The following is a 16,310-nucleotide window of genomic DNA, read 5'->3' as shown; positions in this document are numbered from 1 at the left end:
GTCCATGGGGTCGCTGAGGGTCGGACACAACTGAGCGACTTCACTTTCACTTTTCACTTTCATGCATGGAGAAGGAAATGGCAGCCCACTCCAGTATTCTTGCCTGGGGAATCCCAGGGACCGGGGAGCTTGGTGGACTTCCGTCTATGGGGTCACACAGAGTCGGACACGACTGAAGCAACTTAGTAGTAGTAGTAGTAGAGACAAAGTAGATTCCAACCTCATATTGCAGGTCTCCCATATTGCAGGCAGCTTCTTTACCATCTGAGCTACTGAGAAAATGGAACTGTAACTGGCAGAAGTGGGGGAAGTGAATAAATATCAGGACAACCCTGGTAACTTCACAATCTGAAGGTACTGAGTACCTCTAAATGCAGGGGTGCAGGGCAGACTGAAAAATTGGAGAACCAGTTAAACTTTTCTCTTTTTCATTTAATGTTTATTTATATTGAAGGTTCAGTTCAGTTCAGTTCAGCCACTCAGTTGTGTCTGACTCTTTGTGACCCCATGAATTGTGGCACGCCAGGCCTCCCTGTCCATCACCAACTTCCGGAGTTTACCCAAACTCATGTTCATCAAGTCATTGATGCCATCCAGCCATCTCATCCTCTGTCATCCCCTTCTCCTCCTGCCCCCAATCCCTCCCATCATCAGGGTCTTTTCCAATGAGTCAACTCTTCGCATGAGGTGGCCCAAGTATTGGAGTTTCAGCTTTAGCATCAGTCCTTCCAATGAACACCCAGGACTGATCTCCTTTAGGATGGGCTGGTTGGATCTCCTTGCAGTCCAAGGGACTCTCAAGAGTCTTCTCCAACACCACAGTTCAAAAGCATCAATTCTTCAGCACTCAGCTTTCTTCACAGTCCAACTCTCACATCCATACATGACCACTGGAAAAACCATAGCCTTGACTAGTCAGACCTTTGTTGGCAAAGTAATGTCTCTGCTTTTTATTATGCTATCTAGGTTGGTCATAACTTTCCTTCCATATTGAAGGTTAGTTGATTTATAATGTCATGTTGGTTTCAGGTGTACAGTAAAGTGATTCAGTTATGTGTGTGTGTGTGTGTGTGTATTCTTTTTCAGACTCTTTTCTTATATAGGTTATTACAGAACATTGAGTAGAGTTCCCTCTATTATACAGTAAATCCTTGTTGCTTATCTATTTTATATATGTGTGTGTGCTCAGTCAGTCAATCATGTCCAACTCTTTGTGACCTCGTGGGCTGTAGCCCACCAGGCTCCTCCGTCCATGGAATTTTCCAGGCAAGAATACTGGAGTGGGTTGCCATTTCCTATTCCAAGGGATCTTCCTGACCCAAGGATCAAACACATGTTTCTTGAGTCTCCTGCTTGGCAGGCAGATTCTTTACCACTGTACCACCTGCTGTTTTTCAGTCACTCAGTCGTGTCTGACTCTTCGCGACCCCATGGGCTGCAGCACGCCAGGCTTCCCTGTCCTTCACCATCTCCCAGAGCTTGCTCAAACTCATGTTCATTAAGTCAGTGATGCCATCCAACCATCTTATCCTCTGTCATCCCCTTCTCCTCCTGCCTTCAATCTTTCCCAGCATCAGGGTCTTTTCTAATGACTCGGCTCTTTCACATCAGGTGGCCAAAGTATCGCACCACCTGGGAAGCCCCAATATATACATATATATATAGAGAGAGAGTAGATAAATATATATACTACTATATATTATATAGAGTAGATAAATATATATACTACTATATATTATATAGAGTAGATAAATATATATACTACTATATATTATATACAGTAGAAACACTCGTTAATCCCAAATTCCTAATCTATCTCTTCCCCATACCTTTCCCCTTTGGTAACCATAAATTTGTTTTCTATGTCTGTGAGTCTGTTTCTGCGTTGTAAATAACTTCATTTGTATAATTTTTTTTAGATTCCACATATAACTGATATCATGTGACATTTGTCTTTGACTTACTTCACTAAGTATAATATTCTTTACATCCATCCATGTTGCTGCAGATGGCAATATTTCATCCTTTTTTTATGGCTGAGTAATAGCCCATTTTATATATAAATATATATATATATATATATATACCACATCTTCTTATGTCAATCATCTGTTGATGAGTAATTACAAGTTTCTTGATTGCATTCCCATGAGCTCTCTTTTTCCTTAATGAGAGCTGCATTGCTTTAATTATTGTAGTTTTATAATACATTTTGTTATCCAGTAGGGCAAGTGCCCCCTTTAACTTTTTTCAAAAATTTTTAGATCTGTTTGTGGGAGGTTCTTGTGATTGATGGATTTCATCAATTTAAAAAAAGTGAAATTTAGTATTTGAGAAAGTTAGGGTTTTTTAAAAAATTTTACTGACATATAGTTGATTTGCAATGTTGCATTAAATTTCTGTTGTAAAAAGTTGACTTTTCAAACAAGTGAAAAAGAGGGGCTATGATTTAATGATATTCAAGGTAAAGTAGATGCCAACCTCATGATATTCTCAAAAATAAATTCCAGGTGGCTCAGTAATATAAATGTAAAAATAAAATTATGAAAGTACCAAAGAAATGTAGCAAAATGTTATTTCAATCCTTCGATAGAGGAGGAGGGTCCAAGATTAATTAAAAAAAAAAAAAAAATCGGGAGCCACAAAAGAAAAAGGCCAAAGGAAAAGCCAAAAGGAAAAAAGTGAACACAAATAGGTTAAAGTCCAGTTCAACCAAAGATATCATAAAAGATAGAACAGATTCCAGTTCTGGGCATGATGTAGTTACTGGACTAGCCATTCTGCTGTAAGCAACCAGAAAACTGGACAAAACGCATGAACACTATTGTTTTCAGACATTGGATAACAGGCAGAGCGAAACTGGCATCTGATTGACTGAGCCCACGAGCCTCCTGGGTTTCTTCCTGGAGGATATTTCCAGACCCCTGGGCAGAGGCGGAGGGTCCACACAGGGTGTGGCAGTCGCACTAGGCTGAGGAAGAAGGATGTAAGTGTGGGGAGACTGAACTGACATTCTAGCATTTGGGAGCAGAGGATAAAGTAATGCGGAGAAAGAACTCTATGAAGTGTCCTGGCAGGCTCCAGGAAAGCCCTGGTTTGGGCCTGGGACTGGAGGTGGAGTGACCCCCCTGGGAATAGAAGGAGTGTGTCTGGGGCTCTTTGGGGCCTGTGTGCAGGAAGGAGAGAAAGTCAGTGGGGCTCAGGTCGCCCAGGAGCTTACCCACAAAGAAGAGAGCCACAAGACGGGAGACCATGAACACACCCAAAAAGGCCAGAGTATAAAGTAATGCAGAGTAATGCAGAGAAAGAACTCTAGAAATGTGTCTCAGATTCCCTGGCCATGTCAAGGATAGGACCCCAGTATTTGAGGCAAAATATTTGCTCTAGAAATTCTCATTCTAAGTTGAGCTGGCAGAAAGCTGAGTCCCTGGAAGGGTGAATGGGGGCAAGAAAAGTCAGAGAAACATCCCTGAGAATTAACAGTCTGAACACAAGTAAAGTCAGCCACCCGGGAGAAATGAGTTTGGGGAGTGACTTTAAAGGGCTTGGAAAATTCCAGCTCCAGCCCCATCTCCAGCAAAGAAAGTGCCAGGAACACCTGGGCGGCTGTGACTTCTGGGAGCATATGCTGCTGCCCAGTCATCGTAGTTTGTGGTAAACCTCTGCTTTTTGCAACACACCAACTGAAAGGGCCTAGCTATAAAGCCCTTAAAGACGTCCTTATCTCAGAACAGAAGGGACCCTGAGGGAAGGAGAACCAAAGCAGGGAGAAGTGAGCCTGGTGGCTGTCGCAGAGACAAGTCCAAACTTTGGTTCATCAGAGTATTTATTGAGGAGCTGCCATCTGACAGGCCTGCGCTGGTTGCCAAGGGGACATACAGAAACAAGTCTCTTTTTCTTCCTTGAGAAGCTGCTGGTCATGCTGGGTCATGTGATGTGAACATGTTCGAAAGATTTATTTCAAAAGGACAGGTCAGGAAAAGCAAAGGCTGAATGGAAGGCCCCAGTGAACCAGTTGATTGAGTGGCTCCCAAGGCGTCGTGGAGAAGGGTCTCAGCCCCCCTGCCCCTGGGCTACAGCTGGACCATAGGCTTCTTGCAGATCCAGCGGCAGAGAGTGGAGCAGGATATGTCATTCCACTTCTGCTGCATCTGGACACAGTCTTCCGATTGCCCAATACCGTGTTGCCAGTTATCTGGCTGATTCTTAGCCCAAAACCTGGCAAAAAGAGGGTTTCATTCTGCTTGATGAAAGAAGAGTCCCTTCCCCCTGCTGTGGCATGAGGAGCTGAAGTGACATGGATCCCTAAACCCCTGGTGGCCCCAGGTGCCCTGAGGGTGGCTTTGCTGAGGTTGTCCTCCATTACTGAGAATGGAGGGATGGGAAGTGTGTCTAAAGCTACAAGTCCCCCCCACCAGAATTCATATTTAGAGCCTTCAGATGGGGGCCAGGCCCCTTGGGCCCAGGCCTACGTGGTAGGGTATAGGATAGGCAAAAAAAAAAAAATCCAAACAGCAAGACCCAGTTGCAGGGTGCCTGCCAGCCCCAGGACCTGTCTTATTCTGACGCCCCTGTGAAGGGGTCCAGACAAGGATCACAGCTATGCTGGTGTACACACACATCACACACACACCACACACATCACCACACAGTCAAATATACACACACCATATACACACATCACACACGCACATCATACACATAGATCACACACAGTGCTAACACTTCTTGGACGGGGATACACACGCAGGACAGAGTCTCTAGGCAGACCTGTCCCAGACAGCGCCTGAGACGGCACCAGACAGAGGCAGGACTCACGCACGGCTCCTGGCACGATCGAATGCTGTGCCATCTGTCCAGCGCCAGTGGCCCTCCGCACCGTGGTCAGTGAGGCCAATCCAGTGGTAAACAGAACTCGTGAACTGTATCAGAAATGTCTGTGGAGAAAAGGCAGTGTCGTGGCAGTGAGCTCGTGCAAGGAGCTTGCCCACCAGGCCACGTGGAAGAGGAATCCATGCCAAGCTCTCCCCAGTCCCAGCGGCATGAAGCCCACTCTGCAGGAGCTGCACCCCCACCCCCCGCCACCGGTTCCCTGGTTTTCCAGAGCTAGGGCAGCAGACAGGTCACCTTGGGGAAGTTCAGCTTCTTCCATGGTTACCTGATGAGGAGTGTGGCTTTCCTGGGACAAAGACAGACCTGGCCGTGGTTTTCTAAGATGCGTTTTACAAAATAGCATGTCATTTGACAGACAGACAAGGACAGTCTCAGGAAAACCCCAAGGGATGGGTACGTCTGTAAGTTAAATTTGGCCAAACGCACCGTGGGTACTTGTCAATAACCTCAGTAAATTCGGATAAGAACATCTGGCGTACAGGCCACTCTGGTGCTCTGTTGGCTTTGTTGTTCTTGTTCAGTGGCTAAATTGTGTCTGACTCTTTGCAACCCCATGGACTGCAGCACACCAGGCCTCCTTGTCCTGCACTATCTCCCAGAGTTTGCTCAGATTCATGTCTGTTGAGTCAGTGATGCCATCCAACCATCTCATCCTCTGAGGTCCCCTTTGCCTTCTATCTTTTCCAGCATCAGGGTCTTTTCCAATGAGTTGGCTCTTTGCATCAGGTGGCCAAAGTATTGGAACTTCAGCTTCCACAACAGTCCTTCCAATGAATGTTCAGGGTTGATTTCCTTTAGGATTGACTGGTTTGATCTCCTTGCATTCTGAAGGACTCCCAAGAGTCTTCTCCAGCACCACAATTTGAAAGCATCAATTCTTCAGTGCTCAGCTGTCTTTATGGCCTCAAACTCATACATTTGTCTGGCCTTCCCAAGAAGCCTGGATTGTCTGCTCATGAGCCTTCCATAGCCATGAGATGAACTGACATTAAAATCAAGATTGACAACTAGAGAAGAAGCCTGAGAGGAAGACGAGGGGATGGGGAGGCAAGGAGGCACCCAGCACATTGAGGGCAGCTACCTGGTGCCCCTCCCTCTGCCCTTCCTTTCTGCTGACCCCTCTGGGGTCTCCCTCGTTCACTGAGGACATTGGGTTTGCTGTCAGTGCTTATACCTCTGGTGCAAGATGTTCATCAGAATTCAATAAATATTTGCTCCCTGACTGACAGAGACGTGAAGGACTGCCATGCCAACTCCAAGAGGGGAAGGCCAAAGCACAAAGCCCCTGACCCCACATCACTCCCAGAAGCAGCACCCCAAGCTCACAGCTCTGACCTTCTCCTCCTCCGAGGTCACCGAGGCCAGGTGGGCTCCATGGGACACACAGAACTGCTCGGCCTCCTGCCACGTCTTCTCGGCAGAAGAAAAGTAATACAAGCTCCCACTGTAGAACTTCCAGCCTTGCAGGAACAGCTGGAAAAGTTGATCTGGAGCAAAGGTGGGGAAGGAGAGAGAACAGGGAGCTGGCTGCAGATCCTGCTCCCTCCAGAGACTAACCACTGAGGGTCACAAGCCCCTGCAACGCTTGATGCCCTTGGCTACAGGGCCACAGTCCGGGAGGCTGCACCCCCAGCCCACGACCTGACAGAGCAGAGGAGCAGCTCAGGACATCTGGCTCCATCACTCCAGGGGTATTCAGACAGCTCTGCTACCTGGCATTTCTTTCAAGGCTCTTGTTTTCTAGCTATACTACTCACTTTCCCAACTCATTGCTACCACCTGCTTATCCCCTGCATCTTGGTCCCCTTCATTTCCCTGCGAGCGTTCACAGCCATCCTGTATCTTCACTCATTCCCTTGACTTCATCTCCATCTACTTCAGCTGTCCACACCAAGAACCACACTTGGGACCTTGTCATCCCCTGCCTGACCTCACAATTTCAGACCCTAATGGCTCATCCTATCAGCACAAGCCCCGATTCCCTCAGCTATTTCATTCCCTTCTGTCCTGACACTCTGTTAACAGCCTCCTAATCACAGCTCCTTGAAATGGTGCCAAAACAGACTCATTCATTCATGTATTCTTTTATTCAATATACCTTAACTTCTATGAATCAGGAGCCTTTATACAAAGATCAATTAGACATGATTCATGCCCTCAAGGGAATTACTGTCCAGCAAATGAGACAGACACAAAACCGGTATTGAAGATGCATTGATTGGAAACCATGGCATGTTAGAGGCATTAAAGAGGGTGTGGTGTCCTTCAGCTGAGCTGGAAACAGAGCTTAGGAAGGACCCTAGGTGAGGATTCACTTGAGCTGAGTCTTCAAAGACCGAGGAAGAGTTTGCCAGATGGGCAAGGAGAGAATCCCAGGCGGGGGAGAGAGTCACTGCAAAAGCACAAAGGTGTGAAACAGCACGGTGCAGCCTGATCTGTTCAAGGACTTTATGGCCAACGCACAGGCTTCCCAGATGGCACTAGTGATAAGGCACTTGTCTGCCAAAGCAGGAGACGTAGGAGATGCACGTTCAATCCCTGGGTCGGGAAGATCCCCTGAGGAGGGCATGGCAATCCACTCCAGTATTCTTGCCTGAAGAATCCCATGGACAGAGGAGCCTGAAGGGTTACAGCCCGTAGGGTCACAGAGACTTGAACACACGTGAAGCAGCTGAGCACACACGCAGACACAGTCAAAGCACAAAGGATGGGAGATGAACGTGGACAGGGTCACCAGTGCTAAATCATACGTCCTGTGTGAAGGAGTTTGGGTTTTTTTCCTGGCAACAGTGGGAAACCCTGGAGGGTTTGAAGAAAGATTGTAACATGCTCAGATTTGCCTCGAGATGGTGCGGTTGCTGAACAGGAAGAAGGCAATCTTAATGGGAGAGACACCAGTTACAGTGCAATTACAAATGTTTGAATGATAGATGGTGAGTGTGTAAACCAGGGTTTTTCAAAGTGTGGTCCTAGGTGCCCAGCATTAGTACCTGGGGCTTGGTAGAAATGCCAGTTCTCAGACTCACCCCAGCCTAGCTGAATTCAGAATTGTTTTTTGACAATCTGCATTTAACAAACTCTCCAGGTGATTCTGATACACTCCAAAGTCTGAGAAACAGCAGTCCAAACCAAGAATTGGCAGACTACAGCCTGCCAGCAGCTTCTTTTTGCAAATGAAGTCTTTTTTTTTTTAATTTTAAATTTATTTATTTTTTAATTGAAGGATAGTTACTTTATAGAATTTGTATACCTATGGAACACAGCCATGCCCTTCAGTTGACAGATGGTCTTCAGATGCTTAATCATTACAACAGCAGAGATGTTGCAACAGAGACTGTTTAGCCAGAAGCTCAAAACATCAACTGTTTGGCCCTTTAAGAAAAAAAATTAAACTAATGGTTCTTAGCCCTGACTGACCATTAGAACCACCTAGGGAATTTTTAAAAGAAAATTCTGATGCTAGGCTGCATCGCAGAACAAGCGCCTGCCCTCCCAAAGAAAAGTTAGAGTTCTGGGGGTGGGTCCAGGCTTCAGTTTTATAAAAACTCATCGGGTGATTCCAGCGTGTCCCCAAGGTGGAGAAACATTCGTCCCTACCAAAGCAGGAGCAAGGCAGAGGGAGTGGGGAGGACAGCAGGGGGGTGTGGGAGCCATGTCAAGAAGGGAAGACTTCCAGGCTTCCAACAGACAGACAGGGACAGAGCAAAACAGCAGAGCAGGCGCTCAGTGCTGTCTCCCAAGCCCCTCATTTGTCAGCCGCATATTCCAGCAGTTGCTCCAAATGGCCCCATCCCTTACAGATCTCTCCCTCTTCTGTCGCCTTGGACCAGGGACCTCTTACTCTACAAAGACATCACTAAGTATCTGCTCCCTCATTGTCTTGTACCTGCATCTGCAAACTGGGTGAACATCTGCTCCCACAGCTCCTCTGCTCCTTCATGGCCAATCACTCCACTCTGCTTCTCATTCTCTCCTCTCTCTCTGTCTCCCAGGTTCCAACATTGTCTCCCCAACTCCTCCCCCACTCTCTTTTTCTCTCTCCTTCAATCTTCTCCCTGTTTGCTGGTGCCTTTGTCTCACCCTCAGATCAAGCCTAGCCTAATCTAGACCAGCCCTCTCAAGGAATTTCACCAAAATATTAGCAGTGGTTATTTTTTCAAGAGACATTTTTACAGAAACACAAGTTATCATATTCTCATCTTTCTCTTTTTCAATATTTGCCACGTCTACAATTAATTATGTAGGTTTTGAGGTATAAGTATGGATGGCACAGCTGGTTTTTTAACCCCTGCTTCTACCCTCCCATATCCCTCACCTCAGCCTCATCTTCTGTTCTCAGCCAAGGCCCTTGAAGGACTGGGGCACCTTCGTCTCTCACTCACTTGCTACTGACTGTGGTCTGGTCTCCAGGCCACATACAACTCTCCACTGAAACTTTATTCCAATGACCTGCGAACTGCCCGGAGTTAGTGGGTGCTTATTGGCTTCTTTACCTGGGGCTCTTAGACATTTGCCAGAACCAGCCACGCTGTTCATGAGATGCTCTCCTTCCTTGACTTCCCCAACTGCACACTTCCTAATTCTCCTCCTGCCTCTGAGACTGCCCTCTCCAGTCTCCTTCAAAAACACTTCTTTCCCTTCTTGCCACCTAAAAGTTGACTTCCTGTTTCCACCCTCAGCTTCCTTCTCACGAAGCATCTCATCTCATGCAAACTCCTGCATTCCCACTGCCACAACCAGAACCAGCGTACCCAGGGCTCCCGCATCTCTTTCTGCAGCAGGACCGCTTTCCTACCCCCCCGACAGCCCACAGGTGATGGCCGCGTGAATACCCCCATGGTATCTCAGATTCAACACGCTCAAACCTCACAGCTTGTCTTCTCCTTTTATTCCCTGTCTCAGTCTATAGACCCATCCAGTCAGCCTCCTTGAAATTCTTTGACAAATACTCATTTCCAAAAGGATGAAACCCAAACTCAGAGCCATTCCGCATCTAGCTGGTGTCTCTGCAGAGCTGCCTCCCTTTCTCTCACAGTGTTTTTTCAACTGCTGTCATCAACCCACTGGTGGATTTTGTTGAAGTTATTGCGGGGAGAAGGAGTTTGGAGACTAGACAATAAAATATGAGTGCATTCATGTGGTAAAAGCTTTGCTTTTTGAAATGTGTATGTGTGTGAGAGAGACACATAATTATAACTAGAGATGGTTGGATGGCATCATTGACTCAATGGATATGAGTCTGAGCAAACTCTGGGAGATGGTTAGGGACAGGGAAGCCTAGCATGCTGCAGTCCATGGGATCGTAAAGAGTCGGACATGACTGAGCAACTGAACAACAAACAACATGATGTAAAATGAATTTTATGCTGTGATTACATGTTTGAAAGCCACTGCTCTGACCCTTACCTACTGTCTTTTCGGCCTGTGTCTCCTCAACTGCCCTCTTGGCCATGGTCCAGTCAGATAGAACTACCAGAAGTTTCTTAAACCTCATGGTTCACATCTCCATGCCTGTGACCTGCTGTTCCCTTATCTTATCTGCTTGGAAAACACCTACTCATCTCTCAGGCCTCAGTTCAAAAGCCAAATTCCCACTGAAGCATCTTTGATCTTTTATCCTCCAGAAAATTGCCTCCCTCCTTGGAAGATCCTTGTCTGCACCAGAGGACATCAGCCCTGAGAAGACCCCTTCTTGTCCTTTCTTTTGTTCCTCCCCACCCCCCAGTTTCTAGACCTACTCCCAACATTGCACCTCTCAGGCCTTTTGTGCAAGGCTGCTCCACCCACCTATAAGCTTCAAGGGCTGCTGCTGCTGCTGCTAAGTCGCTTCAGTCGTGTCCAACTCTGTGCGACCCCATAGACGGCAGCCCACCAGGCTTCCCCGTCCCTGGGATTCTCCAGGCAAGAACACTGGAGTGGGTTGCCATTTCCTTCTCCAATGGAGGAAAGTGAAAAGTGAAAGTGAAGTCACTCAGTCGTGTCCGACTCTAGTGACCCCATGGACTGCAGCCTACCAGGCTCCTCTGTCCATGGGATTTTCCAGGCAAAAGTACTGGAGTGGGGTGCCATTGCCTTCTCCAAGGGCAGGCATCACATTTTGTTAATCTTTATGATCCTGACACATCCTAGGGCCTCAGGAAATTTTTGTCAGATGTATACAGGAATGCTGTACTTTGTTAAATGCTTTATGTGTGTTAAGTCATTTGGTCCTCACTGGAGAGCAAGTATTATTTTCCCCACTTTGCAGGTGAGAAAACGGAAGCTCAGAGAAGGTGAACAACTTGAGAAAAACCACAGCATCTGGGCTAGTCAAAAGTTGGAAATAAGGCTGGCTGGCCCTGCTAGCACACTCTGTCTCTATTATACACCATAGGGACAGACCACGTTTGTTTCCCAGATGTAGGTTTTGTCACTCTGGTCAGAGAGTAAGCAGGGATTACATCACCTTTGGTTGGATCTAGCACCTCTCGAGCACCCACACTCCTTCCCCGGGGATGCATGTTGAAATAAGCAAAAGGCCAAAGGGACAGGAGACTCTGCCCTCCCCAGCCCCCTCCCTGCACTTACTTTGGTTCCTCTGGAGCTGCTCCTGTGAAGCCAAGGCTGTGCGGAAGGACTCCAGGCTTCTCTGCTGCTCCTGGATTGTTGTCCTCAGTGTTTTGGTGTTCCCCAAATCCTTTCTTAATGTCTGGATCTCAGTTCTGGCCTGCTGCAGACTTCTCTCTAACATTTGGGTCTGGGACTGTAAGGCTGCGGCATCCTTCATTCCTTGTTTTAAGGTCTGTATCTCTTGGCTGGCATTTCTCAAAAGACCATTTAACACCTGAATCTTGGAACTTAAGGCAATGGCACTTTCCAGCTCTGTTTTTAATACTCTCATCTCAGCATCTGTCTGCTCCAGGTGACTGCTTGCTATTTGGGTCTGGGCAGTGACATTTTCCAAATCTCTTTTTAACAAGTGAATCTCACCTCCAGCCCTTTCCAAATGACTTCTTAACACCTGGATCTGAGCACTGGTGTTGTCTAAACTGCCTCTTACAAAGGTCTGGGTCTGAGAGTTTAACGCATTTGCATTTTGCAGACTTCCCTTTAACCTCTGCATCTCAGCAGTGGTGCTTTCCAAACTACTCCTTAAAACCTGATGGTGGGCCCTTAAATCACTGACACTATCCAGATCACCTCTTAAAACATGGATCTGGGCATTAACATTCTTTAAACTACTGTTTGCCAATCGGACCTCAGCATTTGCCATTTCTAACCCTGCCTTCAACACCTGGATCTCCATGTTGGCATTTTCTAAGCCTCTGCTTAACACAAGGAGCTCGATGCTAGTGTTTTCTAAACTGCTTTTAAAGAAACCCTGGATCTGGGAATTTGAACCATTTGCCTCTTCTAGATCTCCCTGTAGCTTCTGAATCTTAGAAGTGGTCTCCTCCAAGGAACTCCTTAACAGCTGGGTCTGGAAACTCAAGGCACTGGCATCCTTCAGGAGGCCTTTTAGCATCTGGATGTCAGCACTGGCACTTTCCAGATCACTGCCGAGCATCTGGATCTGAGAACTGACATTGTCCACTCTGCACGTCAATAGCTGGATCTCCATGCTCCAGGTGCTGGCGTTCTCCATATGTCCTTTAAACAACTGGACAGCCTCTTGGAACTCCGCCACCCTGACCGAGTGGTAGGGATCTGGAGGGAGGAAATGGAGAAAGCAGCCAAACAGGCCCATCATGTAGGAAAGCGTTCTTAAAATCTCCAAGGTAAATGTCTGCAGCACAACCCTGAGCTCTCCTCAAGCAGCCTATAACCACCCAGGCCCTGGGGCTGGACCACCTGAGAATGTAAAGCCAAAAACAAAATAAAGGTCTGTTTAGTGAACCAGGAAGCAGAAGGATTGAAATACTTGCCTACTGGATTATTCTGCCATCGTAATTGAACTTGAAAATAACTGATTAAATCACTGAGAGCTGTTGATGTTTAATTCAGCTGAAGTTTCACCATTAGATATTAATGGGTCATTATGGAAAGACAACAGGTATGAGTCAAACCCATGTTTATTCCTATGCTATATTTGTACACTAAGCATGAAACCTCTTGATTCACAATTGTGACTTCCTAAAAACTATGTAGGCCACAAACATAGGCCTTTTCTGATCACAAATTGATGGGGGGAAGAAAACAGAAACAAAATAAAATAGGTACCCATGGAGGAAATTTTCTTCTCAATGTACAGGGCTATGTGGAAGTCCTCCGACGACACTGAAACCTGAACTGCAATGGCACCTCCACATGGCGCAAGGGTCCCTGGCGAACCATTTGAGGACATGCGAGACCCTAGTGAGAGGCTGTGGTCCCTGCGTCATTCAAGGAAACTCTGCAGCATCCCACCAAACCCCCTGCAGTTGCACCCTCTGTGCACCCATGAGCTAGAATGTGAGCTCAGACATTCACGGCGTGAGGCGCCCATTCCAGCCTCCTTTCAGAAACAGGAAGAAGGACCCCAATAAGCAGAGACCCTTTCTGGAGGATTCCTGCCCTGCTTCTAAAGCTCTGCCTAGGTAGGTATGTGAGACCTGAGCCACTGTGCTGAGGTAAGACCAGGAGGGCCTTAAATCAATGGGACAGAAGAGAGAATGTACACAAATACGGACAATTGGTTTCCAACAAAGATACAAAGGAGAAAGGATAACTTTTTCGACTGATGGTGCTGGAACAACTGTACACCCATTTGCAAAAAGAAAAAATGAACTTCAGTCCATATCTTGCATTATTCATTATTCAAAACATTAACTCAAAATTAATCATAGACCTAAATGTAAAACCCCCAAATTATAAAATTTCCAGAAGCAAATTTGAAGGCATGTCTTTGTGATCTTGGTACAGGCAGATTTCTTAGATACCAGACCAAAAGGACAATCCATAAACGAGATAAGATGGATAAATCAGACTTTACCAAAACTTAAATCTTGTTAAGAGAATGGAGAGAGAAGCCATAGACTAAAAAAAATGTTGGTAAATCACATGATTGATAAAGGTCAAAAAAAGAGTACATACTCTAGATCCCTTTATATAAAACTCTAGAAAAAGTCAAGCCATCCGTATCCCAGCAAGTAGATCAGTGGTTGCCTGGGAACAAAGGGAAGAGGAGAGAGGCAGGATGGCCAAGGGCAGGAGTGAACTTTGGGGGCAGAAGGCTGAGTATGTCCATTATCTTGATTGTGATGTTTCATGCATCTCTATATTTGGCAAAACTTAGGTTGTATGCTTTAAATATGTATACTTTATTATGCGTCAATTGTACCTCAAAAAATAAAGCCATTTAAAAGAAAGATACTGGCTTTCTGTGAGGAGAATAGAAACCATTTAGGGGCCTGAGGACATTGAGGAGGAAGAAATGTGTCCTGGGGTCTGAGCATCCAAGGCCCCGGCCCCCTCCCCTCCCCCGCTGCGGCTACTCACAGTCGCGTTCCTTGAGAAACTGCCCAGTATGGTTGTCTCCCAGGAACTCTTGGAAGTAAGCAGATGTGTCCAGTGCAGGTCTTGGGTGCTGCAGAGCTGAGACACCCCATTCCCACCTCAGCACAATCCCCAGGCTGCCCCACCCTCAGTCAAGGTTCCAGAAGGAGGTGGAGGAGATGGCACCATGACCCCCTCAGAGTTCCCCTCACCTGCCTCATCTCTTGGGAACCTCCCTTTGGACAACGACCTTGGTTGGGTCCCAGGAAAACCCTGGTTTGGGCCTGGGACTGGAAGTGGAGTGACCCCCCTGAGAGTAGAAGGGAGGTGTCTAGGGCTCTTTAGGGCCTGTGTGCAGGAAGGAGAGAAAGTCAGTGGGGCTCAGGTCACCTAGGAGCTTACCCACAATGAAGAGAACCACCAGACAGGAGACCAAAAACACACCCAAAGAGGCCAGGGTGGCCTGCAAACGCCGGGGCATCCTGGGGGCTGCAGAAACCACTGCCACGGGGTCCAGTCCTGCAGGGAAGAAGCCAGGATCCAGGAGGAGACTGCCGTGTGGGCTGGACAGTTGCAGCCCCTCAGGCTTACTCTCCTGGCCTGTCCCATGGGACTGAGAATGCTTGTCCCGCTCACCCTGGAGAAAGGCAATGGGCGCTTGGGAATGTGCACCAGGGCTCGTGGAAGCTGTGGTAGCAACAGAAGGCTCAGAAAAGACCACCAGCCTGAGCCTGGAGGGCACGCACAGGGCACAGACCTGGCACAGTGGAAGACAACAAAGGTACTGTTTGAATGAAAGCAGAAAGGAGGGAGGGAGTTGGGGAGGGAGGCACACAGCAGGAACCCGACCTCAGCGGCTCAGGGCCAGCTTTGCTGCGTGAATCATGACCGCAGCGACACTCACAGCCCTCGGGGCTGCTGCTGCCACAGGCTGACATCGGTGTCCTAAGAAGGGCTGTTCCTGGGAGTCTGCTGGCTGAATATACAGAGAACGGAGAGACCACAGCCTGGAGTCCCTGAGGCCTCATGGGGCCAGCCCAGAGTGCAGAGATGGGGTTTCAAACCAGGTCCCCCTGAATTCATTGTTCACTCTCCTTCTCTTGCCAGGTTGCCACCCCCCAGGGAAAAGGGGCAGGGGAGATTTCACGCAAAGCCTCAGTGCAGGCCACAGGCACTCTGTTCTTGCCTGACCCACCTTCAGTCCCACCTGTTTATTCTGGAAGCCGAGCCAGTGCTGAGCCTGCCAGGCAAGGGCTGAGGAAGATGGTGGGGGGCCAGGGCCCAGCAGACTGGACCCTCCATGCTGAACACAGGCTGGGGCCTCAGTTTTCTCACCTTGGGAGGACAGGGAGACATTCTGGTTTTCTGTGCAGAAGTGGACCTGGTCAGCTCTCGTCTCTGCTTCCTTCATTCTCCAGAACAGCTCCCTGCCACGCTGTGAACCAGCAGTGGGGAAGTGGAGCTGCGATACGGGTTTATATGCTCCCGAGTCAGTCCTTACAAACTCTGCCTTCCCCCGCTGCTGACTCTGCAGAAGTGCCCCATCTGGGCCCTTCCCCTCAAAGCTCCCAAGTGCCAGTCGGCACCCCCATCCTCCTTCCCTCAGCCCCAACCTCCCACCCCTGCGATCCACGGTAGCCTCAAACACTAGCCTTGGCCCCAAAGTCACAGACACCTTTCACCAGCCACTTAGAAGGGAGTTAGGGATTCCTTCTCAACTTTGCATAGAAAAACATCCTCGTGACCATGGCTGAGTCTTAATTCCAGCCTCAGACTCTCCTAAGTAACAGGAGGCTAGTCAGGAGGAGGCTGGCTCAGCGCAGCAGGTGTTTGCAGGTCACGGGAAGGGCTGAGGTGACTCTCTGCCCATTCAGGACCTCACAGTGGCCGTGATGGGAAAAGGATTATAGCAGAATAAAACACTTGGAGTTTTCTGAGTGACAAGTGTGTCTTTTGTTATCCAA

General features: G+C 47.8%; 1 protein-coding gene across 2 annotated transcripts; it reads right to left on the bottom strand.

The window, feature by feature from the left end:
- Nucleotides 1–3,808: 3,808 nt before the first annotated feature.
- CLEC4F (C-type lectin domain family 4 member F) lies at nucleotides 3,809–15,826 on the bottom strand. 2 transcript variants are annotated; one of them, XM_019969957.2, is made up of 7 exons: nucleotides 15,682–15,826; nucleotides 14,749–14,865; nucleotides 14,350–14,445; nucleotides 11,461–12,579; nucleotides 6,229–6,380; nucleotides 4,819–4,937; nucleotides 3,809–4,218 (listed from the first exon to the last, which is right to left on the bottom strand). In XM_019969957.2, the coding sequence occupies exons 1-7, from the start codon at nucleotides 15,755–15,757 to the stop codon at nucleotides 4,074–4,076; spliced, it is 1,824 nt and encodes a 607-aa protein (XP_019825516.2). In that variant the 5' UTR covers nucleotides 15,758–15,826; the 3' UTR covers nucleotides 3,809–4,073. The 2 variants fall into 2 exon arrangements, with proteins under 2 accessions (XP_019825516.2, XP_019825517.2); XM_019969958.2 differs by lacking the exon at nucleotides 14,350–14,445.
- Between the last annotated feature and the right edge of the window lie 484 nt (nucleotides 15,827–16,310).

This window comes from Bos indicus, chromosome 11 (assembly GCF_029378745.1).
Source record: "Bos indicus isolate NIAB-ARS_2022 breed Sahiwal x Tharparkar chromosome 11, NIAB-ARS_B.indTharparkar_mat_pri_1.0, whole genome shotgun sequence".
Lineage (NCBI taxonomy): Eukaryota > Metazoa > Chordata > Mammalia > Artiodactyla > Bovidae > Bos > Bos indicus.
Note: the sequence above shows the minus strand (reverse complement) of the source record. Positions and strands in the feature narration are given on the sequence as shown.